The 25,975-nt window shown below is 54.1% G+C and overlaps 1 protein-coding gene across 1 annotated transcript in view; it reads right to left on the bottom strand.

Annotated features, from left to right (window-relative positions):
• Window positions 1–642: 642 nt before the first annotated feature.
• Window positions 643–25,975, bottom strand: part of JPH3 (junctophilin 3) — a 52,501-nt gene continuing 27,168 nt past the window's right edge. Inside the window, exons 3-5 of the mRNA XM_086620712.1 lie at window positions 18,367–18,491; window positions 12,094–13,013; window positions 643–723 (exon numbers count right to left, since the gene is read on the bottom strand). Coding sequence (XP_086476838.1) covers window positions 643–723; window positions 12,094–13,013; window positions 18,367–18,491 — 1,126 coding nt within the window. The remainder of the gene's footprint in view (window positions 724–12,093; window positions 13,014–18,366; window positions 18,492–25,975) is intronic.

Raw genomic sequence — 25,975 nt, 5'->3', positions numbered from 1 at the left:
ACAAAATGGGGGCCTGTTGCTCTTCTCTCATCTTTCACGTCTAGACAGGGTTCACGCCTTCCCCTGTTCCTTCTCTCCTCCTTCTTGCAGCAACGTTCTCCATTTGCAAAGGGAGAAGGAAGAAAAGCCTGATTTTGCTTTTTCTCTCCCATTCGCTTTCTCATTAAAGCTGTTGTGGTTTTCCCCGGGAAACTCAGCCTGGAGCATCCCAGGACCCATACATACTTCAAACAAAACCTCCCCATGGTCCCCTCATCTAGTCTCCCTTTTGGGGTTCATTACTGTTGTTCCGAATATATTTTTGGGGGGTGAGGGGAAGGGAAATGAGGTTTTATTTTGTTGGGATTCCTTCTCATCCTTTCCAGTGTTGGGGGGGCAGAGTGTTGATAGCATTTTGCCATGCCACACAGCATAGTGTTATACAAGCAAAGAATTTTGGCTAAAATCCAAAAAACATTACCCAGGAAAAAAGGCAAACTGTGAGTGAGACTCGATCGTTTGTTGTTCTTCTGTGAAAAGACTTGGAAATTGTCGTAGGACAGTTCGAGTTATGGTTTTTCCCTTTTTGTTGTTGTTGTTTGGTTTCTTTTTCCCCCATTCATACATGTTAACTGTTATTTTTGCAAACAAGACAGTCTTGAATTAGATGAAAAAGTTAATAAACAAAATGGCGACTCCAATATTTAGTAAGATCACCATGACTACCAGGATAGGAGCTGAGCCCTGGAAGAGAAAGAGAAGGAGAGGAGTTAGAAGGCACGTTGAACGTCTGGCCAAGGCTGCCTTGCAGCAGGGGCCGGGCGCTGCGCTGGCTCCGGGATGCCGCGAGCAGGGAGCTCTGCGGGCGAGCAAACCGATTACGGATGATTTACACCCTCCGGCAAGGGATCCCAAAGCACCTGGTATCCCTGGCTGGATTTCTGCAGGCTGCTGCCTTAGTGAGGAGGGCGGGAATCATAGAATCATAGAATCATAGAATCATAGAATGGTTAGGGCTGGAAGGGACCTTCAAAGGTCATCTAGTCCAACCCCCCTGCAAGGAACAGGGATATCTCCAACTAGATCAGGTTGCTCAGGGCCTCATCCAACCTGGCCTTGAACGTCTCCAGGGATGGAGCATCCACCACCTCTCTGGGCAACCTGTTCCAGTGTTCTACAACTATCATGGTAAAAAATTTTTTCCTAATATCCAACCTGAATCTACCTCCCTCTATTTTAAAACCATTACCCCTTGTCCTATCACAACTGGCCCTCCTGAACAGCCTCTCCCCATCTTTCTTGTAGGCCCCCTTGAGGTACTGGAGTAGGCACCCTTGAGGTACTGGATGAATGAAGATCTCCCCCTCGGAGGGGACTAAGCCCAGACCTACAGCCTCCGTGTCCATGGCAATACACAGGTCACCTCCAGCTGGTGCGTCCAAGCACAACCTCCTCCTAAGGCAGCCCTCCCATTCTGCAAAGGCAGACAAAATCCCTCTCTTCTTTCATCAACAGAAGTGAACTGGGCTCTGCCAGGAGCCCCTTTGCCCCCTCCCCACACTGACCCGCAGCCCAAGGCGTCCTTGGGTCCTGCAGCATCCCTGGTAGCACTGTCCCTCGTACGCCTGAGTGACAGCAAAGCCGCTGGACTCCTCCTTTTCCGAGCCACTTCATCGCTTCCTTTCCATCCGTTTGCCTCAACAGACCCATACACCTGCAAGTCTTGGGGCAGACTCTGTTCAACATCATGCGTTAGCACAAATGGTACCTAAGTCCCAGTGTGAGCTTTGGACCAGCATGTGCCAAGCAGACACCTGGGCGCGCACCCACTGGACCCATTGATGAAGTCACCAGTTGCTCCTGGACTCTCCCATGTGCATACAGGAAATCTGGCCTTTGAATAACTAGAAGCCGTTGCTTACCTGGGGTGGCCAATGAAAAGGGAAAAAAAAAGGAAAAAGAAGAAAAAAGATCGTATTGGGTTGTATAATTGTTTGAGGATGGTTTGGAGGAGTCTCCAAAGGACATTTCCTCATAGACACAATTGCTTGTACAGGTCTCCTGATAATGGCAAGAGTCAGGTCAGCACAGGGTGGTCTATGTTAAGGCAACATTTTGGGAAGGCTCTAATAACCCTTCCTGAGGTGCATATGGACCAAATGAAGTTCTTGGTGACTATGTGGAAACCACTGCAGCGACTCATGTCATGTCGCAGCTGGCCGCTGTCGGACACTTGCCGTAGGCTGGGTTGAAGCGCACCCCAGGAGCATCTGCTACTTCCCCCTGAGCATAAAGGCAGCCCAGACACCTCATGTTGGACCTGATGAGGACATGGACCCTATCAGCACCCCAGGAAAGATGGGAAGAGACCACTCGATGTCAGGACTGCAGACGACCCTCCAGCGCATCCTTCTGCAGGACACCGGTCGGAAAAACATCCACCCTGCCACCTCGTCCCTACCATAAAACATTTGCTGTCCTAAAGCGTTAACGTGGCTGGCATCAGGGTGAGCAAGCGTGTGTGCAGGTAGGTGGTAGCTATTTCTCGGAGTAGCTGGTATCCTCATCTATTCTTGCTGCAGCGGAGCGGTGCCAGCTTTCATCGCCTGGAACGGTACGAAGGCTTTTCTCTACGCTTCCATCCTCGGAACAAAGCTCCCGTGGCGGTTGGGTTGGCCATGGGGCAGGGGTGGGCACCCTTTCTAAGCAAGTCCTTGTACCGCTCTGCAGAGCTTTTGGGGGAAAAATAAATAAAAAAATAAAGCTCCTTGCTGGCCAGAGATGGTTTCTCTTCGGAGCAGGCTGATTCAGTTCGCGTTGGGGAGTGGGTGGGAGGGAGGATGCTGGAGCTTGCTGGAAAGGCATATTTGTAGCTTAGCAACAGGGTCAAAGGAAGCCAACCAAATGGAGGGATTGCGGAAAGCCTCTCCTGGCAGCCAGGTATCCACGCCTGACTGCTTCCAGCAAATCTCTCCGCCTGCACCATGCAAAGCCTTTCAAAGGCAGAAACCACCCCCCCATCCCGTTGCCACTCCTCCCCCCCCTCGCCGCTGCCAAGCGCCGCGCGCCGCGGTGTGTTATTTACGTTTTGGGGGGTTTAGCTTCATTTCAAAAGATTATCGGGTTTTACGATTTTTGAGCTCGTGTTAACGTACCGACAGATTGGGAGTGATTATCGCTGTCATTGTTTCTGTTGGCAGGGCACGGCGGAGACACAAAATGCAGTTGGTTCCCTCCGCCTCGCAGCCAGGGCAGGACTTAACTGCTCCCACTCCTGCTTGCATTAGCCTTGGTCTGCTCGCCAAGATTTCCCAGCCAGAGAAGTGGAGACCATTCCTGCCCTTGCTCTGCTCAGTCTACGAGATCGTTGCAATACCATGCAGGAGGTACCTCGGAATTCCCTGGTGTTTGAGCTTTACCCTCACAAATGCTTTGGGATGGGCCCGTTGGACTGACCGAAATCGCAACCCTTCGGTACGCGTGTTCAGAGGATGCTGATGGGATGGTGCCCGGGGAGGGAGCACACCCTTCCGTTATACACCAGGACATCAAAGCTGTGCCTTCATCTAGAAAAATGGGGGGAGTCAACAGACTAAGCAACACAGAATCATGGAATGGTTTGGGTTGGAAGGGACCTCAAAGATCATCCAGTTCCAACCCCCCTGCCATGGGCAGGGACACCCTCCGCTACACCAGGTTGCTCCAAGCCTCATCCAACCTGGCCTTGAACACTTCCAGGGATGGGCACCTTCCCAACTGCATCAGCAGCAACTGGATTCCCATGCACAAATGTTTTGCCCAGCTCCCGGGTTCAGTCTGCACCTATTTGCATCTTGCTTCCTCTGTTCAATGCAGAGGCAGGAGAAAACGCTCGCTTTGGCACCGCATATGCCAGGTCTTCCACATTTGCCAGCAAAAGCATCCCAGAAATAGGATGACCTGGGAGGGGTCTCTGCAAACTGAACAGCTCAAATCCCACTGTCTAACAACCTACAAATGTGGCTTTTTTTTTTTTTACAGTTCCCTCTTTTTAACACCCTCTTCCCTGTGCTGACTCCACCAAGGGCTCTCCACGCAGCGACGGCGGGTACGGCTGCTCCACCCCGGTGAGACGCCGGCGCATCTTGGCAGGGGCTGGAGTCCTGCCTGCGGCAGCTGGTGGATAAGCAGCTTTGCAACACTCAGGCTTCTGTTTTAGCTCCAATTACGAATCCTGCTGCACTTCTAAATGCTTATGTCTGGCTTATTTCTAATATGTAAGGTCTTTGTGCCTTAACCTCTGCTCAGAGGAAGCGTTTGCCCTTCTCCCCTTTGATAGCAAGGATGTCCTAGGATATGTGTCATCTGTTCTAAGAAGTGATTCCCGCTCCGTGCCCAGGCAGAAGATGAATCTCGTCTGGTTTGTGCTTGGGAAGAGCTGTTTTGCTGAGCCCAGCCTGGCAATAGGGCAGTGAACTCCTTTCTCCTGCAGCCACAGCCGGCGTTTCGGAACCGGCAGCTTTCCCAACTCCTCGTGCCACACGCCAGCCCTAACGTGAGCCACCCACGTTCAGAAAGAAGAGCAACAGCCCTTGATTTGCAACTTTGCACCTTGATTTAATACTTCAGTGGTGCTTTATCTCGTCTTTAGCCTTCCTGAGACTTAGAAAAACCCATAGAAAACCCCGAGGCCAGCGATACCGCAGGCTCTGGGGTGCTAGAAAGCCAGAGGTCAAGCTGATTTTTCCAAGCCTGGAGTTTGTGTGTCACAGACAGCAAGCAGCCAGCAAAGCTTTTCTTTTTTATCTTTTTTTTTTTTACAAAAAAAAAGAGCTACAATGCTCTCTTTAGCCCTGAAATAGCCGTGCTAGGAGCGTCAGGAACTGCAGAGATTTGTTTCAACGACCCCACCTGGCATTCGGGAGACGGGGCTCTGCTGCGAAACGCTCTGCTCCTTCCCAGCACAGTGCCCGCCACTCCAGAACCTGCTTTACTGGGAAGCAGACGCCAGTTGGCAGCGTCCCCTCGCCCAATTTTAGCTGTCTAAACGTTAGACATCTAGTCTGTGCTAACCATCTAGGCTGTCTGTAGACCAAGTGACGTGAGATGAATTCCACCCGGAATCGTTACCAGCCTGGCTCCAGGAAAGGAAAAAAATTAAAGCAAGCATCAGCCAACATACTGGGTGATGGCAAATTTCATCAGCAAAATGAGGCAGCTCTGGGGACTGGGATTTTTTCGTTTTATTTTTTTATAAGAAGATCCCTGAGCTCCTTTGTAGGAGGAAAACATCCGGCAAGAGTGGGCAACCTACACCAGCATCAGCTGGGCAAAAAGGTCCTTCTGGATCAACAGGGATAGTCTCCAAGCACTTGAAGATTTCCTTCAGAGTTTACAGAGCTGGAACATACACCCAAATCCATGGAAACACTAAAAGGCAAATGAGCCCTCGTTACAGCACAGGGGTGATAACAGTAATGGCAGCTGTAGAAGTGAGGAGCAAAGGTTTCTTCCAGCCTGTGGTTTTTTTTGGCACGCTGCAGCTCTGACGGTGGCACCACCGTTTCTGCCCCTCCGTCTTGTTTGTTTTTATCCTTTAACTGTCGTGTAGCAACTCAAGAGTCTTACTGTGAATATAAGGGGCAACCAGTTTACAAATACAATTGTAGCATAATTAATTTAAGCATTAACACTCCATTATTGTCTGTTATCGCAGGGTACAAGCTCTGTCTCTCTGCCATGGAAACCATAGTGCAGGTTACCTAGGAATCCCTCTGGGATCTATTAAGAGTAATTACTAAGGACTGGGATCAGCAAAAAAAATATATATGCATTGTTTTCCAGCCTCAGCACTGCGGAAAGTGCTGAAAACTTCACAGCTCCGTGACATTTGTGCTGAATTGTCACATAATTGCCAGGAACAGGCTGCTGTGGAACGGCGAAGGAGCATTTAGCAAAAGAAACATAAGGGATTCGCTTTGCCTTCTCCAGCGTATTACAGCATCTCCCGTGGCTCAGGGAAGAGAGCCCAGGAGATGCCGATGTGCCCGTGGAAGAGGAGCGGGCACTCGATACTGGTGTGCGACTGAGTGGGGCAGGATGGAAAAACCTGCTTTGGCAGGAGCAAAAAAAAAGTGGGTAAAGTGAAGGCAGGGATTTATCCCGAGCTGGTGTCGCTTACTGAACCGTTTTGTCACCTCTGGTTCAGTCCTGATGTCACGGGTGCCCGTGGAGCCGGGGCGAGCTGTGTGTTTGGAGCCATATGGATATTGTCAAGATTTTTGGTTCTCGTGCAGTCAAAAGCTGGTGTTTGACCCCCAACTTTTTCAAAGCCAGAAGAAGACGTGGAGTTGGGCTCAAAACCCTAAAATGAATCCAGGATGACAAGAGCAAAGGCAGCGGGGTGCTCTCTGCAGGTACATCAAAGGGGCCCTGGGATTCAAAGGGGTTTACAAGGACCCCGTCGAGTGGAACATCATGTTTCTCTCTGAGCGTTCTTTGCCCCGTGTTGTTACAAGTGATGCCTCCATGGCTGTGCATGAAAGAGCTCAAAGGAAGGCCAGTTTCCAATTATCCGCTGTTTTAAAAAGAGACATGGGATTGGGGTTTGAACCTGTTTGGCTGAGATGAGAGAAATAAGGAAAACCCCAGCGTGCCTGTGTTAGGAGACCTGGGGAAGGCTCCTGATGGGGAAAAGAAAATAATGGAAAAACCTGAAGTGGGAAGACTGAGAGGGATGAGCCACTGGGTTTAGTCCCAAGGATGCTAAGCACAAAAAAGTCCCCAGAGCCCTTTCCCAGCAGACTGGTCCAAAGGCAGAGAGATGGGAGCATCCCCGTGCACGGCATGGAGCCCGGTCTGAGATGCAGGTGATGCTTCACCATCAAACAGTGGGTGCCTGTTCAGGACAGAGGAATCAGCCAGCTGTTATTTTAATCTCATTTACACCCTTGAAGGCTAAAGACACCCAACTTTCCTGAAGAAAACGCTCCACCCTGAGGTCAGACCCTCAAAGAATAACCTTGTGGCTGCTGGAAAAGGGAGCATCAACCACCTCCATCAGCAGGGAGGTGCCATTCCTGGGGCAAGTTGCCGTGCTCTGTCCCCTGCCCCAACCTTGCTCCATCGCAGCCTGGGCTGAGCCCCCTGCCCGGGTACCCCCCCTCGGCCCCGGCTGCCCGGCGAGCTCCGGCAGAGCCCCGCGCTGGCAGCAGATTGGCTGCCTCCTCCTCGCTTTCCCCAGCGACAGCAGGACCTGCTCGGAATATCTCGATGGAAAACACGCTCCTCGCGCCGAAAGCGAGCGAGGAAGATGCTGCGGCTGCTGGAATCCCTCCCCGTCCCCCCGTGACAAGGAGGGGGGGTCTCGCTGCGGCCGTTTCCCCTGGTTTGTCTGCAACAAGCAGCAACAGCCTGAGACCACTGGGATTGCATCCGACAGCGGGAGACGATGGAGGAAAACATCGGGGGGGGGGGGTGCGGGGGGGCTTTTTGTAGCCACTGCCCTCCCATTGGGTTTTCTTGGTGGGATGAGACAGGGGGATTTCAAAGGGCCAAGTCTGGAGCCCACTCACATCTCCAGGGTGCCTTTAGTGAGCCCACAGCGTGTCCCTGGAAGTCTTCCTCTAAATCCCCGTGATCGCTCCTGCGAAACGAGGACAGGCAGATGAATCAGGCTCCCTCCGTGCCGGAACGCCGGCCCTGCTCGCAGGCACGCTGAGGACCTCTGTGCCTACAACACTTCTTTTCCCTTTTAGAAGCTGCAGATGTTCAGCACCTGCAGAAAAGGAGATGTATTCTTTTTTTTTTTTTTTTTCCAAACCCTAAAAATGTGATATGTTTTGTGCTGATGGATAAAAGGGTTGCTGGCATTTTAGAAAGCCTTTCCCTTTCCGGTGTCTCAGATTCCTTTCTTCCTTTCCCATTTTAGATCTCCTCAAAGGCTCCAGGAACCTGGGAAGCATTCGGACACAGGCTTTGTGCCTCGTGGGCCGTAAGTCCCTTAATGCGACAGCACCGACACCGGTCCTGGCACGTTGGTTTCCGTTTTCATCTGCCCCAACGATGCCAACTGATGTGAGTTTGTTCTGTGCGTGCAGGGGTCAGCGCACAGAGAGACACAGAGAGATCAGGTGGCTTTAAATGTGATTTTAAAGCGTTTGTAGGGCTGTAGCACCGGCTTGGTGACCCCAAAAGCCCACAGTCCCCTGAGAGCCAACACCGAGCAGCGCCGGGTTCCATCAGTGTTACTGAGCGGTGGCCTCAGGAAATGACCTTTGTAAGAGCAATTTTCTGTTACTGATGTGCAGCCTCAATGAAGGGGGGTTCTGGGAGCCTCTTTCTAAGGGACTGATGAAAAGTGACCGAGAAGAACAAAGTTCCTATAGCTCATATAGCAGCCTATATGTCTGACTCCTCCTCAGAGGTCTGCATCCCCACCTGGGGACATGTTGCAAGAGGCTGGACATCAAGGGACCCCCCCAAGTTGTTCCAACCTCATTTCTAAGACAGAAATCAAGAGGTGTGGGGAGAAAAGTGATAATCTGAAGACTGTGCTTTTCCAAGACTGGCATCCCCCCCTGGTTCCTGCGAGCAGTGACAGAGGTGGGCTTGCTCCCGCAGCTGGAGCTGGCACTCCAAGGCAGAGCCAAGCCCCTCAGGCTCACTTATGGCTTATGTAGAGCTGGTTTATGGCAGATTATTTTTAAAACAAGCTAACCTCTGAGGTCGGCCTCAGTTCTGCACAGGGCTACACCAGGTAGGGCGAAAATAGCCCTCCTCGGCTCAGAGCATCCTTCCCGTTCGTTGCCAGGCACCTTTCCCAAACAGCCCAGCTGTCCGGGAGATGAGAAATGCCCTTTTCCATGAGCGGTGTCACAGATGGCAGCACCGTGGATCCCAGGGAAGCAGGCTGTCACGCCAGCTGAAACGGCGTGGGCAGCACACGCGTGCGCGCAACTGGCCTTTCCCGGGAGCAGCGGTTCGCCTGCGCGCTGGAGGCGAGCTGCCGGCAGTCGGAAGGGGAAGGAAAAGGTTGGAACACAAATCACTGCACCTCCCATTCCTCTCCTGCGCCTCCTTCCCCTGCTCCTGTCCCATGACCCCCCCTCCCTGCCAGGCCACACGGAACAAAACCCTGCTAGCGCGGTGCCGTTCTTGCTAGAACAAATCGTTGCTGGCATCGGAGGTTATTTAAATCCACGTTTTTTCTCTTCCTCTGTATTACATTAGCTTCCTCCCAAACCTTCGCCATCTGTTCCACCCTCGGTGATGAATGTGAGAAAACTGAACATGCTACAGCGCTTAAAAACCGTGGTGTGTATCCTAATGGCTTTCCTGTGCGCCCTTCCGGGCAGGCTGTGCCCCTCCGTTATTGCCCGGGATGCACTCGGAACAGCCGTTAATGGCACGTTGCATTAGTGAGTTATTTACATCCAGCGTTGCAGCTCAAGCCTTCCTCCCCGGGCAGGAGGGAGGTTTGTGTCTGCATTGTGCTGCCCCATCCCTGGAAGTGTTCCAGGCCAGGTTGGATGAGGCTTTGGGCAACCTGGTGTAGTGGAGGGTGTCCCTGCCCATGGCAGGGGGGTTGGAACTGGATGATCTTTGAGGTCCCTTCCGACCCAAACCATTCCATGATTCCTATGATGGCTCCGGCACGCAGGCTGGGCTCTGCGTGCGAGGTGGGAGCCTCGGCAGCGCGTCTAACCTGGGCTGGGCACGGAGAGACACCGCGCGTGCCAGCGATCTCCCCGAGGAACGCCTGGCTCTCAGCGAGGAGAAACGGTGGATCCGTTCCTCCTTCGGGACCCGCGTCTCTCCCAGCTCCCCGCGAGATCACGTTAGCGAAGGCGCTGGACCGTCTGTGGTCCCACAGACTGCAACGGGGTCGGTGTCCATGTGATTACGGCTGCTGCTCTTCCCCCTGGAAGCCTGTCAGGCTCCTAACGCTGCCTGTCACGTCCATGCATTGGGACAGCCCGGTCTGGCCGCGGCGCCTGTGGCATCACTCGGTGCCGTGTGCTCCGGGCTACCGTCGCCTGGAGCTCTTTTTATTCCCTGGCCTGGCAAGATGTGCCCTACGGTGGAGCGCACCGGCAAACACACCGCGCTCGGCTCTCCCTGAGCACCGCGTGGGTGCTTTGGAGCCTGCGCCGAAGCTCGCGAGATGCATCGGAAGCCAGAAAGCTCCGGAGCGGTGCGTGGGGGTGATTTATCCACATCCACAGCAGGGAAACGGTGGCAGGTCTGTGGTTCCGTCCATCCTGCACCCCAGCTGCTGATGGGCTGCTCGTGTCCCAGCTCTCTCCTCTCTCCCACCCACGGCTGCAGGTGCCAAGGCCTTTGCTCTGCGCTGGAGAAGCCGGGATGCCGTAGGGATGGCAATGGTGACCGTACCTTATGGACCATGACGTCTCTAGCCCAAACTTTCGGAGTGACTGACAAATGTCAGCTCAGTTTCACAATCCCTGTCTCCCAAACAACCAAGCATCACCTTCTGCTACCCTGACAGCTCCTGTCTTCTGCCGGAGCCTGAAATGTCACCACCTGAGAGTTACAGATTTTCTGCTTCTCCGGTGCAGGTCTGGCCAGGCTGTGGGATATCAGCAGCACGGGACCCCTCCAGCCCTGCCCCGTGTTCAGCACTGACTTGGTGACTTAGAAGTGGGAATCTGGAGCAGTGGTGGCTTCCCCACTGCTCCCATCAGACCCCAGTCACGGCTCCGATCAACGCCAAACCAACGGCGAGAACAAGCGAGGAAGCTGCTCCCTATGGTAAGGCTGGGAATAACCAAAAACCAGACCTGGAAAGGAGCTGAAAACCACACAGCTGAGCCTTCTCCCAAGGCATGTTCAGCTCTGTCCGAGTTACATCCGAGCTGCAGATGTCCAACCCAGTCTTAGACCACCTCCTCCCCCAGCCACCACAGCCTCCCCAGGCAATTTATTCCAGCCCTCGACTGACAAGTGATGGCTGCTGGCTGACCACTGCCTCTATCGCGTGAATCCAAGCCCGTTCATTCCGTTCATGGAGAACAGATGATTCCCTTGCATTTCGCAGCAGCTGTTCTGCGTGTTTGCAGCTCGCTCTGCCCCTCTGCCCCAGCCTCAGCACCCCCAGTTCTGCCCAGCAGCTGCCTGTGAATTCCCAACACAGCCCTGTCTCTCCCTAGACGAGGAGCCCGGGGCTGGATGTCTCACAAGGGGTTGTCCTCCAAGTCCCACCGGCTGTGCTCCTGACTAGAAAGCGTACTTGTGCTCTTCGTAGTAGAGTGATAGTATAGACTGACGCTGGGCTGTGACCCGCTGTATCGCCCCGATCTGCAGAACCCTGAGCCCACTCCCCTCGCTGTCCCTGCCCATCGCTGTCCCAGCCTAGATGTCCTTCCTGAATTGCATCCTCTTGTCTGCAGCTTGCTGAGACCCTTTTGCATTGCATCCCCCCCACTGACGGGCTCATACCCCCTCCTGGGCTCAGCATCACCCACACCCCAAAAAACCAGGAGCTGTATCGCATCGCGCAGATCAGTACAGGAAAACCCGAGCAGCGGTCAGCTCGGGAGTGCAACCCCTTCGCAACGTCCCCTTGCCCATGACCAGGGTTCCCTCCTCCACCTGGGTCAAGTCTCCAGCACCATGCGGTGACGAGGTCACAGCTTCCCCAGACAGTGCCGGCGCACGGCGGCGCGGTGACGGAGAGCCACAACGCCCAGCTCCCAGGATCTGAGCACTGACGTGGCAACAGAGTCCCACCACCCTCTTGGGCCAGCAAGAAGTTCTGTTGCCATAACCGAACCACAAGAAAGCCCCACCACCAGCAGTTTTCCACCCGGTGAACGCTCAAAATCCCAGCAATAACATATTTTTCTTGCTGACCCCAGGGTTGGGCTGCAAAACAAGCTCAACCTTGCTGCTCACATCCTCCAGTGAAAAACCCGCTGTTCCCACCAAGACAGCCTGCGCAGAAACCCCCACGCCAACGCTATGACACCGGATGGGAGAAGGGAGGGGGACGGATTCAAGGCACAACCCCGGGGTAATTCGGGGGTCAGCTCGGGGGTGACCTCCCTTTCAGCTCCGCCGCAGCACCGCGACGCTGCGCCAACCACATCTCAACAGACCATCTCTCCTACTTACCGTGCTGGATTTGAGCGCATCCCCATTGTCCTCTTCAGATTCTAGTGCAACAGGTAAAGATTTCTGTGGCGGGGAGAAGGTTAAGTCCCACCTTAGTAGCCGAGGTTCAGCTTTGTCCCCGAATCTCAGGTTTTCCAGTTTCTGCACCGTGGGCTCAGCAGAGGAAGCTGGCCTGAAATTCTCTTTGTTCTGGGACTTAGACCTCAGTCTCTGAACCCCGAAGCCCCGGTCTTCCCCGCGGTGGTCATCAGCCATGCTCCTGCAGGGCCCCCCTTTGCTGTAGTGTCTTTTTTGGGTGTGAATCTCTTGCATATAAGAATCCATCCTCATGAGGGGCTTCATCTCCATCTCGTAATTGCTCATCTTCTCCTCGTCCAGCTCAAGCAGTTTGGAGCTCCCTGAGCTGTGGTTGTGGGACCTGTGGTGGGAAGTCCATGAAACCGTGGCTGGGGAATCTGTCCACCTCTCTCTTTGCTTGTGGTTGGAGGCCGAGTGTTTGTGTCCTCCGCTCCGACCTCGGTAGTCTTCAGGGACGGAGGCCGAGCCCAGCTGCCCGCTGCGCAGCGTCCCGCTTCTCACGCCGCGAGTGCCGCCGACCTTCTCTTCGCTCCAGCTGTTGGGGCGCAAGTAATCCCCGCCGCGTCCCTCCAGCAACATCTGGATCTCCCCACCCCTCTCTTCGTCCACCGAGACCTGCCTGGAGAAGTGAGCGCTCTTGTTCCTGCAGGAAGGACCCAGGGGCGGCGTGGAGGAGGGACTGGCAGGGAAGCTCTGCAGCGGGCTGTCGTCGGGAGTCAGGTCGGACGGGGTGGTCCCTTTGCGGTACAGCTCGGGGCTCTCTTGCTGGAGAGGCGTCCCGGTGGAGAGGACCTCAATGTCATCGCTCGAGTTCTGGCGCTTCGGTCTCTGGCATTCCAGCCCTTTTTTTTTGTGCGGCCGTTCGGAGAAAAAGAGAGAGGGAGAGAGGAATGCAACAGGATTATTTCTATTCTGCCGGTGCCCGACGGGTTTTTCACGTCAAGGATCAGGGTTGGAAGGTGGGGGAGCCGCGGGGCGAGACCGGGACAGCAGCAACGTAGCAGGACAAACAGCTTCTGCTACTAGAGGGAGAGAAAAGGCCTCGTTGGGTGAACACCAAACCCGCTGTCATGCCCGGCATGCATGGAGCAGCCTGGCACAGGAGATGATTTGGCACCAGCTGCCGCCGTGGTCAAGACAGGGGCGTTCTGCGCTCCGCTCGTGTCTCTCCGATGCTGTAAACCCTGGGGCTACCAACGCTCTTAGAGACCCCCCTGGCACCACCGTGGCTCTCCTTTCCTGCTGATCCAAACAGGCTCAAGGGTGGCTGCTCCTTTAGCAGGCGCCGTTGTCGCCGTGCCCACTGCCAGCAGGCACCCTGCCCACCCAGGGCCACGCGCACCTGTGCTGCTCCACGGCACCGTTCCTGCGCTGTGCACCAGCACTCTAACCCCACTACGGGCATTATGGCCACGTCCAGGGATGGTTTTTTTTGGGATCCATCTGGCCACCTTTTTTCCATCAGTTCTCAGTCTGCAAGCACGAGAGGGGGAACCTGAGATGAGCCCATGGCTCACCCTGTGCTTGTGTGTGCCAGGCGCTGCTGGGATCACCCCGTGCCCAGCTCGCTGCCGACAACCTTCACACCTCTCCCTGGGTGGGAAACACATGGGCTTTGTGGCTGCGAGGTACAGAAGGGGAATCTCACCTCGAAGTTCTCCGAGGGAGATGGTCTCACCTGGGCAGATGCACAAGAAAAAAACCCACAAACCAGATATCAAGCAGCTTTCCTGCCCCGTGCAGACAAGGAGGACACGGACATTTCCCTACCCAGCCCCTCTTGCTGGATGTCACGGAGGGCACACAGGTGGCTGTGCCTCACACAATTAGGCAGGAGCAAGGTAGCGTGTTCAGGGCTACGTGAGCACGATATACACCATCATCTCCTCTTTACCACACTCCATGCCCTTCCTTCCCTTTGAGCCTGGAGCACATCCCAGCTGGTGTCTCCCTGGGGACAGGGATTTGGGAACGGGGACTTTGAGAGCAGTTGAGTATCTTCTACTGGAAGTGACCAGCTGGCAGGAAACATGTCACTTCTCTAGACAATTGAAAAAAAAAAACAACCCTACAACTTATTAATCATTGATGAAACACCAAATTATTTCAAGGGGGTGCGAGCTAATAGTGGTTAATTCTCATTTTACCCTCTCAAGGCATAGCTGTTCCCAGCTAAAGGCATGCTAAATTACATGAATAATTTGATAAATATATTAAGTGCCTAATGCCCCTGAAATGCATCTAATTGCAATTGCTATGGCTAGACAAGAAATGAGTCTCGAAAAGGAAGAACTCCATTTCTTACCACGGTGTAAAATAAATGCTCTGAAGTGCCTGTTCCGACCTCTCCACTTCTGCGGAGTAATTTTCTCCATCGCAGCTTTTTGGGGAGCTGCTGCCACCAGGACGGGCCTTCGCCCGCAGCCGTGGTCCGGGTACACGCGGGGGATGCCGGGAGCGTGGGGATGGATGTCCCCATCGAAGCATGTGCAGGGGAGGTGAATAGTAACATGGGTGCTTGGAAATTTCCGACAGAAGCAATTTCTCCACGGGAAACTGGTCTTCTAACCACTGGCAATTTTTTTTTTTTATTACTCACCACCGAAAATTTCAGTCGTGTTTTGGGACAACAATCAAATAGTTCAGTCTTAGTTCGTTCCCTGTGTCCCTGTTTGCCTGCGGGAGACTGAACCTCCTGGGATTTCTCCCGGGCCCTTGAGCAATCCTCGTGCTGGGGGGGAATTGTGGTGAAGGAGGGAGGTGGAGCTCACCCCCTCCGTTCTCATACAGAATAACTGTCTCTGGGGAAAAATACAGACTGATTTTGTGGCTGTTGTTGAGAAGTTCTCGTTCCAGCCACCCTCCAACATCGCAGACGGGAAACTGAGGCAGAGAGGGAATAAATGGCTTCATATGAGAAAGCTGTAAAGCCAACTGTCGAAACGGCCTCACCCAAGACTTGGGGCGACCCTGTCCATCTCCAGCTGGAGGTGCAGGGACCTGACAGCTTCCCACCAGCTCCGGCAACCCCCGGGCCAACCTCCAACGGCACAACCAGCCACAGCTTCGCAACACCCACTGCTCCCCCACCTCAGCTCCAGCCCCAACCTTCCCCAGCCCCCTGAGCCCCACGATGGAGGTGAGAAAGCCCAGTGATGTTCCAGCATCTTCATCCCAGAGACCCACACCAGGGACCACATTATTAAGCCCTTTCTCCTCCTAAATCTTTCCCACCTGGACCTGCAACAAGCTGAGCTAATTCTGCCTCTCCATGGCTTAATGCCCTGAGTTTTGCAGCCCCTGGCTGGGGCTAATGGATACAGAGGGACGGGCGATGTGGGGGCACGGTGGCCCCTCCAGCCCCGGAGACGTGGGCGGTTCCTTGCAGAGGAACCCGACAGATGCACGGTGCCGTCTTGCCGGCTTTCGACACCCAAGGATGTGCAACAATTATTCCGAGCTAAAATTAGTCATGGAGCACGTGATGTTCCTGGAAGAACGGTTGTGAGAGCGCGAAGGAGGATGTGGAGCACCAAATCTGGATTTCCAGCAAGACTGAGGCAGCCGTGCCCAGCCGCAGCATCTTCAAAGCCAAGCACGTGCCCACGGGCACCACCGTGCCCCTGAGGACCCACGCACGGGATTTGGGAGTGGTGCTGAGCTCCTGCCTCTGCCACTGACCTGCTGCCATCACCTTGGGAGAGTCACTTCACCAGCACCAACCAGCTGGGAACTGGGGAGGCACAATGGCAGCCAGCGTGACGGGGACGTAGCAGATCCCCCTGGCAGACAGAGATGGAAAACCGAAGGGGAGACGACGCTGCGGGGTACTGAGCGGGGATATTTTTGCTTTTTCCAGGGAAAGGCCTTGTGGCACTGCTGGGGTTGCTGGTGCCAGAGCCGGTGCCTGCCATCCCGGGGTCTGCGTCTGTTGGAACAGGGGCTGCGCTGCGGGGGTGCTCTGGGCAGGGATGGCTGCAGGGCTGACGGTGAGGAGGGCAGGAAATCCTCCCTGTGATGCTGTGAAGGTGGGTGGCACTCAACACCCACATCACTGGGCAAAGGGGGCATATCCTGCACCCATGATGGTGTGCAAGGGGGGGTACATCCGGCACCCACGATGGTGATGCAAGGGAGGCACATCCAGTACCCATGATGGTGTGCAAGGGGGGGGCACATCTGGCACCCACGATGGTGACGCAAGGGAAGCACATCCAGTACCCATGATGGTGTGCAAGGGGGGAGGCACATCCGGCACCCACGATGGTGTGCAAAGCGGGTACATCCAGCACCCATGGTGCTGTGCAAGGGGGATACATCCAGCACCCATGATGGTGTGCAAGGAGGGCACATCCAGTACCCAGGATGCTGTGTAAGGCGGGCACATCCAGCACCCACAATGGTGTGCAAGGGGGACACATCCAGCACCCAGGATGCTGTGCAAAGTTGGGGGGGGCAATCAGCGCCTGCAGCCCTGTGCAAGGTGGGCTCGTACAGCCCCTGCCACGCTGTGCAGCGCAGCTGCTGCTCCCCCCAGCCAGCCGTGCCCCCCCCAAGCTGTTTGCCCCCTGGGGTTACGGGGTCTGTGGGGTGACGCGGCCGCTCGCAGCTATTATCCGCCCGACTTGGTCCGCGGGCGCTCCCAGGTTTCCCGACGTGTCTTGGATGGTGTGTTTGTTTTTTAATGCGCTCTAAGTGGAAACTCCTTCCCCCCCCTCCCTCCACTCACACACAACCCACCCAGACGTGAGCACCAGAAACACAAGCCCCAACTCAAGTCAAGCGCCATGTCCCCGTCTAGAAGCTAGTAAAAAATGTATTACCTAAAAATCTCTTTTCAAGAGGTGATTTAAACCAGCAAAGTCTCTCTCTGCAAGAGGAAATGGAGATGAGGAACATCTCCAGGCTGAAGAAGCCCCTGGGACCGCGCAGCCCTGCCAAAAAGCTCAGATCTCCGATGTACAAATCGGACCTTTGCAGGAGGAGAAGTGCCGAAAGGTGTTTGACCCGGGCTGTGCCTTCCCCTAGTGAGCACGGAGCTGCGTGGGACTCTGCCCCCCTAAATGCCCACCCACCCGTGGCCGTGTCCCGGAGGGGGATTTGGGCACACACTCTCCCCCAGCTTCCCGGCTCAGCTCCCGTCTGGCTCCCCGCTGCCAAGCCGTGGGATGCCCCCAGCCGCCCTCACACCGTGGTTAAGTGAGGACTTGGCGCATGGGCTGGCTGGTCCAAAAGATGCCACGATCCATTTTTCCCCGACCTGGGGGAGCTCCGTGAGTCACCGCCACCAGCCCCTGGAGCAATTAAGGTGAATGAGTAATCAGTTAGAGAGCTGGAAGGTGGGGGGGAAGAACGATCAACGCCTCCTAATCAGGGTTCGGTGCAGGGAAACTTTTGAATCAAACCATTCATATATATTAATTACGACATTAATTGGAGCTTTCCACTCCCCCTCACAGCAGCCCCTCTCGCTCCCGGATGGGCACAGCCATCATGGGGCGAATCCTCCCAGTTGCAGACCCCTGCCCGACCGTGGCTTTGCTTTGACTTCCCCCTCCCTGAGCCTTTGCTGAGTCCCAGCCTCTTGTCAACAGGGCAAAAAATTTGCACAGCCCAGGAAGAAACGTCGAAGATGATGGAGGGAAGGAAGAGCCACCAGGCAAACCCCAAACGCGCGTTTCTGCGACACCTTTGCCCGCACACGCGACTGATTTTCACGCCCAAGTGAAGGCTCGGGTGCCAACGCGTGCTGCCCCGGCTCTGCAAGCCCAAGCGCTCCAGAGAAATCATGAACTAGGATCTAAAAGCCACGGGGTAAAATTGGTGACCACCTCTGGCATCGTGTCTGCGTTTCGCTTCCAGAGCTCTCGTTGGGTTTTTTTCTGCACGCCCATCAAAGACTATGAATTAAGAAAAAATGAGGATGTTTTGGTGTGAAAAGTGGAGATTCATGTAACGACAGGTGGAAACATTCAATATTGAAAGCCTTGTGCTAAATCTTCTGAAAGTTGGTGTTACGGGGCAGTTTCCCACCCCAAGAGTCCTGGGGAGGACCAGGAGCTCTGGTGCAGACCCAGCCCTGCACAGGGCTCATTTTGGGGGGTTTTGGGTCTCTGCAGGGCTGAGTGGAGCAGTGAGCAGCACGGGGCAAAAAGCACGTCCGCGGGGCCGGCCGGCGCGGCAGCACACACTGACCGTTCTCCCTGTGCTGGAAGGAAGGTGAAAACTCTTTGGCAGTGATCCTGGCGATCCGCGCTTCCTCCTGAGCTTTCTGCGCCGCCGTCACAGCCGCCTCCGCCTTGGCCCTGGAGTGAGAGGTCCTGCAAGGCAACCAGAGAGACAAGGACCACATCAGACACCTTCCCTCCATGCCTGGGGCACAGAGAAACCCAAATCGCCCCCCCTTTGCTCCGGAACCCCTTTGGCTGTGACGGAGAAGCTGGGAGTTGGGGTTCACTGGGGAAACGGGCGATGTTACATCGATAACAGGTTCAGAAAATGCTTCTCAGTTTGAAAATTTCCCAGGTGATTTGGAAATAGGGACAGGCTGCTTTGTTCCCCCTGGGGACACGTGAAGCAGGCTGGTCCCCTCCGTCTCGCATCCCTCCGCGGGGGACCGCGGCCCAGCAGACGGCTGCAGCAACCCCTGCATCTCCCGCGAGCCTCTGGGGGGCCGAAGATCTGAATTTAAAGCCGGTGGGGTTTGTTTTTTTAACCAAAACCATTTCCCTTTGGATGAAAAAGCAAACGATTCCACCCCCACCGCCACGCGTTTGGCGTAAAACGCTGGATGCAAATCCAAGCGCGGTTTGTCACCCAGCGCGGCGGGAGGAGCGGGGCTTTGCCATCAGCACCGCCTCTGCTACCCCTCAGCACATCTTTATGAGGGCATTTTTTTTTTCACTCTGGATGAACGACTTGCCCCCTGCGCTCAGCTGTTACCGGTGATTCCCCGGACACTTGTGTCCGATGGTATTCCATCCCATCGCTCAGGATTTACCCCCTTACGCAGCCGCTCCGCAGTGTTCCCTCGAGCATCCATCGTTCGGAGCCAGGTTTGCCCCTTCCCTTTAGCTGAGCTACGGAGGCACTTAAAAAAACCCTCCTGTTCCTACCCACCCCGGTGCAGGCAGCATTATAAATAGCTCCACTGATTTCTTTTCCCTCCAAAATCAGACCCTCCATCTCCTTTAATCTTTTTTTTTTTCTTCTTTTTCTGCCACTCTCTGAATTCCCTCTAATTTTTCGACATCTGCTCGGAGAGGAGTGCCATTCCTGACAGGCTCCTATAAATGGAAAACAGGGCCAGTACCATGCCCGGCGTTACACTGCGTGGCACGAGCCACCGATACGGAACCAGGCATGCAGGTTCTCCATGACAGGTGCAACCAAAAATTGGGTTTAAATGGGTTTTTAACCCACCCTGGGACCAGTGCTCACTCTGCTCCACGCTCGTGTAGGGTTGGAGGGGTGGACAAGCATGTTACAGCCTCACCCCCTGGCAGATATCCCAGTTCAGCTCTTTTAGGGATGGTCCCAGCAAACTGCTGGGAGAGGAGGCGCAAACTGGTCCCGTTTTTGGTGCAAACGTGGTCGGTGGGAAAGGCTGGGGCATCAGACCCGCAAATTAAACCACCTCAGTGCCAAGAATGGTGCCATCTGAGGCTTAAAATTAAGGTGCTGACTCTTTGAGGTTGTTAAAACAGCTGGCGTCTTCCACGGGAGCTTCTCAGTGATCTGGATGTTGGCTCCCAACGATCCTCCGTCCATCTATTCCTCCACCATCTCCTCGGACTGGAAACTGTTCCAGGAAGGGACTGTCCCTCCCATACTGCAGCATATTTACGGAGCAGGTCGGTCCCTGTTTCACCCCACGAAGGTGTCTGCAGAGCGGGAGGTTACGCTGGTAGAGCACCTGGAGAGCCACCACCCAAGCCACGCTCCCCTCTCCAGCACTCACCACCTCCCCTTTTTTTTTACCAAAATAGGTCAAACCCACCATCCTTGGGTGATGGATGGTTTTCCATCCCTGGAAAACTCACCCTAGTGACTTCTGGACCAGTTCATCCCCGTGGACTCCAAGATGAGCCCAGGATGAGCAGCAACTTGGGGCTTTGGCCCAGAAAGAGTTAAAAATCAATCATTAAACCATCTCTGATCTAAAACACACTCAACACCCACAAAGTGGATAGAAGGTTGTGCGCGGCGCAGGGGCGCGGGCAGGTTTAATTGTTTGTAATGCTCTCTAAGATGCTGGGAGGAGAGGCGCCGCCGGAGTGAAAAGCAGAATTAAGATGATCTATACGTCGCAGAATAAAATACATAAGTATTCCCAAATAAATGCGAGTAATCCAGTTAGTGCTCGCATGACTTTGTCACATCCTCAATTTAACAGCTGTCTCCTTTACACGAGCCTGCTGCTCGTAGCGGGCGCTAAATCTTAATTCCTCAGTTAATTGCTTGAGATTATTTCCCTGGGAAGAGGGTCTTTCTCCACGACGCATAGATGGGGCCCGATCTAATCGCTCTTCTCCTGTCGTAAGCGCTGCCATAAATCTTTCCCAGACAGAGATGCCATCCTGGAAACCACAGTCAAAGTAAGGCTGGATCTCTCCCTATGGATTCATCACAGCTGGAGGAGGAAGCTGGGGATGCTCAGGGGTGGGAGGAATTAAACAGATCCTCTTGCATCGCTCCTTCTTCACCTCCCGTGGTGTCCTCCATCCCGCGGTGAGCCCACCGGGCAAAAGCTGTTGTTTCCAAGAGCATGGTGCCCCTCTTGGCTTGTCTGAGCTGATCAAAAGTTGCTCAAAGGTGCTCAACTGGGTTTCTTCTGCCATCAGTAGATGAGCAGGAGAGAAGGAGCAATGCATCCCAGGATGATGGAGGCGACCGGAGCTCTCTGAGCATCAGCACACACAAGCGCAGAGGGACCTTTGAGGATGGTTACAACCTTTAAATCTCATTTTAGTGCACTTGGCCATCCAAGCTCAACCGGGAGAGGGTGTTTTTGTAAGGACGGGGCTGGGAAGAGCCAGAGGGGTGATGCTGGGGGGTGGTCTATGGCTTTTGAGAGCCAAGTTTGGTTTGGGTTGAGAGGGAGTCAACGCTGGGACTGACTTGGGATATTTTATTTCTTAATTTTTTACCAAGCTGACTCACTTTTCTCGGAGGATGACCGGGCAAGTGGTCAAACTGGCAAGAAGAGCTGGCAGGAGGGAGGGAAAAATTGCAACCAAACAGATTTCTGTAAATCTTTGCAGATCTCTTGTGGTTTGGCCAGGACCGAGGGGAGAAGGGACAATACCTGTGAGTGTTTCGTAATGCCAAGTTTATCAGCTCTGGCTAATCCATAAGAAGGTGGAATAAACTGATTTGCAAGGAAGAACTTGGCTTTTGAGGAACGCCAACAGCGACGCTGGCCTGGCTTCGCGTGAGCGAGGAGCTTCGGCTGCAAATCCAACGCTCGGGGCTGGTTTCACCAAAAAGGGGTGAGCTCTCAGCAAACCCTGCGGCACCTGATGGCCTCAGGAAGAAACGAAGCAAAATTAAAACCCAGCAAGGCTGGAGTGGTGTTTTGGTTAATGGACCACTTGGTTGGGAGAGCAAGTGGAACGAACTGCTTAAAAATTAGGCTGGAAATCAGAGCGAGCTTATGGACCACCAGCAATGTTTCTGAACAGAGACGGGTCTTCTTGGGAGTCATCCTTGTTCCCTTTTTTTCTTGCATTCCCATATGACAAACAGGCTCTTCTTCGATAAAAATAGGTTACAGACTCTTTGAGTAAAAGTATGTCCGGGGCCCAAGGAAGCTGTGTGCTGGACACAGGGGGAAACCCGCATTATTTGTGGTTTAAATGTGAAAAAGCATCATACGGACAAGATTTCTGGAAAAGAAGGTCTGTTTTCCAAAATTCACACGGCAGCTCATGCTGGGGGATTTCTATTCTTTTGCAAGCAAACTCCTTGCTTCTCCGACATCCCCGTGAACTCAAAGCTCAGCCGAGGGATCCCCTCCTCAGTGGGATTTAGGCTTGACAGGGAAGTAAATAAATGCTGCTTTATGGCTTGTGTTTGCTGGGATCCTGCTGCAGGGATGGAGATCCCCAACCCTCCTCCGTCCCATGCCGAGAGCCGATGGAAACCTCTCCTGAGCTCTCCAGATAGTCCCAACTCCTGTGCACACATGAGATTGCCACAAGCCCTAATCCCTTTTCTCAGCACCGAGTTATTTCCACTGGATTTAATCTTTTCTACCTTCTTTGTGTACCTACAAATCCAGCCTCTTGCAAGGGAGCTCAAAAACCCAAACTCCTGCTCACTACAACGGGGCTCACCCTTTTCTCCTCCTTATTTAGCTCAGGTGGAGGGGCTGGAGCAATGGATAGTCTGATCTAACCCTCCAGAGCTTCAAAACAAAGTAAGAAAGCTGAGATCAAAAGAAAATCATTAAAACTATTATTAAAGCCTTCTTCCGTGCAGCTTTTTTCACTCCCGGTCCGTATTTTCATGGAAAACACACAGACCTGCCACGTGCCGCTGTGGCACGATGAGCGCTGGCGGCTCGAAGGCACTGGGAAGCGGCAAGGACGGAGTTAAGCGGCCAGTGAGCTCATCCTGGGACATAATGAACAGCCTCAAGTTCTCCTAAGGGGCCAGGCTGGCTCCATCGGATTCACTTTGTCTCTCGGGTCAATATGCAATCAGGCAGCTTTTTGGGTTTTTGTTTAAAAGCATCTTTATCTTCCTATAGGAGGAATGTTTTCCCCCTCCATTACAGAGGTTCGTGTATCTTTCAAATGGCAAAATTCCATTAAAACATAAGCTAGCTGCAAGAAAATACTTCAGGAAAAATTCAGAGAGAGCATTTGCAGGGTATTTAGGACTCGGTGCTTTGCTCTCCCCTCCGACCCCTGGTGCCCAGCTCTATTTTACACTTGAAAAGCAGCCAGACCTGCTCAGGGGTGCGCAGGGAATTTTCTGGGATGCACTTTGTCCTGGGAAGGGACGGCTGGACGAGGGGAGGAAAAGGAGCTTTTCCATCCAACCAGCCCATGTGCAAAAACCAGAACTGCACGAGCACGACCCCCACAACGGTATCGGCTCGCCGGGGGTTATTTTCCGCTCCCACCAGCACAGTCGGAGCGCAGGATCCAGCCCTGATTGCATCAAGCCGAGACGCAGCAGGAAACACAAAGCAAAAGTCTCCGAGTGATCGATGCCGGTAACGGAAGCCCAGAGTTGAGGGGAGAGGGTGGGCGCTGACGTATCCCTTTCCCAAGGCCATCCCATCGCTCCGCACCCCACAGTGAAGGAGAGGGGCTTCCAGCTCCTGACCCTGCTGGCATGGGGTCCAGAGCTGCCACCGGCACCAGGGAGGGGTGGGAGGGGGACAGAGGCTCTGCCTGCTGGGAGCAGCAGCTCGAGCCCTGCCTGGCAAGCAGGGGAGGCTGGGCTGGTCCTCGTGTGCTCCTCGACGGGACAAATTGGGACTGAATTATTAATAGCCGCTGCAGACTGTCTGGCTTCTCCTTCTGCAGGAGCAGCTCTGATTCAGGGCACAGCTGGGCAGAGCTGCAGCCCCCGTCCTGCCTCCCTTTGCCCCTGGCATGTGCTCGGGCCGGCTCAGGAGCCATTACCGGGCACAGCATCCCGCATCCAGCACAGCACCCCGCATCCAGCACAGCATCCCACACCCGGCACAGCATCCCGCATCCAGCACAGCATCCCACACCCGGCACAGCATCCCGCATCCAGCACAGCATCCCACATCCGGCACAGCATCCCACATCCAGCACAGCACCCACATCCAGCACAGCAACACGCATCCACCACAGCACCCTGCATCCAGCACAGCATCCTGCACCCAGCACAGCATCCCGCATCCAGCACAGCATCCTGCACCCAGCAGAGCATCCCGCATCCACCACAGCACCCTGCATCCAGCACAGCATCCTGCACCCAGCACAGCATCCCGCATCCAGCACAGCATCCTGCATCCAGCACAGCATCCTGCACCCAGCACAGCATCCCGCATCCAGCACAGCACCCCGCATCCAGCACAGCACCCCGCATCCAGCACAGCATCCCGCATCCAGCACAGCATCACACATCCACCACAGCATCCCGCATCCACCACAGCATCCCACACCCAGCACAGCATCCTGCATCCACCACAGCATCCCACATCCAGCACCTCTCTGGTCTCAAAAGCCTGGAGCCATAACCCGCTCACAAAGCCCGGGGCAGGCGCGACCCAGGGCCAGGCACTGTCTAGACGTTTCCTTCAGGGAGCGGGGAGATGGCAGCAATTAACAACCTGTTTGTTATTTTCCCTATCTGGCATTTATTGCCCCGATAAAACCCACTCTTAATTCCGGCTCGACTCTTTTCACAGCTCTCCTGGCTTGGTTGTTATTGCGCTCGCCTTGCCTGGAGTGATTTGTGAAGGCAGTAATACAGTGCTGGTACTCAGGGGGTGGAATATTAGACACACCAATTAGCTATCTGCACATAAATTCCCATTTACCTGCTTATCGCCAGCACATTTGCCTTGCCCGCTTCCTCCGTCTGCTTTTTCCTCCACCCTCCCCAGTGCTGGAATTCTTAATCAAGAAGAAAAAAGCAGCTAATGTGACCTCTGACATGACATAATGCAGCCAAAAAAACGTCTGCTCCGGCTCTTTGCAGCCAGACAGAAAGCAGGTGCTGTGCATAGCAAAGAGAAAGCCTGGCTTTCCTGCTCTTGCTGCCAGATTTCCCAGCTCCAGGTGGAGATTTTGGGATGGGAGGATGGACCACCCCTGCCTGGGCTCTGTGTACCGGTGGGGAGCAATGAGCAGCAGGAGGAGGAGTGGGAGAGCTCCCATCAGGGATACAGCACGAGGGAAGGCTTGGGGATGGCTGGGATTGCGTGGGGCAGAGGGGATGGTTATCACAGGCTGTGAAAAAATTGCTCTGAAAGTCACATTTCAAGAGAAAAGTTCGGAATTTAAGAGAAATAAATAGTCAGCCCTTTAATCCTGAAAAAAAGAAACACCTCGATGCGTTTGTTTGTTATTGCCCAAGAAAGCAAAATACAGAGAAGCATGGAAAATGTTGTGGTGAAAAGTCCAAATCTGAGGTTTTCCCTGCAGTTTTACACTGGGAAATGTAATGTTACAGGGAAAACTGATCCCAAGTGACCTGGGAGACCTCGTGGAGAGCAGGTGCCTGTGTCCTGGCTGGGGCACGGCACGCGCGGGGTCTCCAAAATTCATGGAAATGAGGGTGGAGCCAGTTCCCATTTAGCTCATTGCTGCAGGCACCTCTGCCAGATTCTTCCCTACCTTTACATTTCTGGAGCTTTCAAATGGAGAGCAAATTCACCACGGCGTCGTTTGCCATTTTGCACTGAAATACCATTTTTTTCGTCCACGTAAAGGCAAAAAACTATCCGGGGCTGTGTGCTCCTGTCCTGTGCCTTGCCTTTGAGTAGACAAAATGGGTTTTGCTGGAGAATTGAATTCACAACGTGTAACAGTGCAAAGTCACGGTCACTTGGGGGATAGGGATGGGCCACAAACAAATGTCACGTCTCCAAAATCCTGGGAGAAACGTGGCCCAAACCACAGCCCATAGTAGGCAGTGACTTGCATCGTGACTGTCTTGGCTGCTCCCATCTCCCAGGACCCTGAGCCAGGTCCTTCCTGATGGAGAAGGATGAGAGCAGCCGAAGGGCTGTAACGCCGCGGTCCTCTCCAGCTCGTCTTATTGCCATCATCCCAAATAGGTTATGGGGCTGCTCATATTTGTTTATTTAATC

The sequence above is a fragment of the Tauraco erythrolophus genome, chromosome 15 (assembly GCF_009769465.1).
Source record: "Tauraco erythrolophus isolate bTauEry1 chromosome 15, bTauEry1.pri, whole genome shotgun sequence".
NCBI lineage: Eukaryota > Metazoa > Chordata > Aves > Musophagiformes > Musophagidae > Tauraco > Tauraco erythrolophus.
Note: the sequence above shows the minus strand (reverse complement) of the source record. Positions and strands in the feature narration are given on the sequence as shown.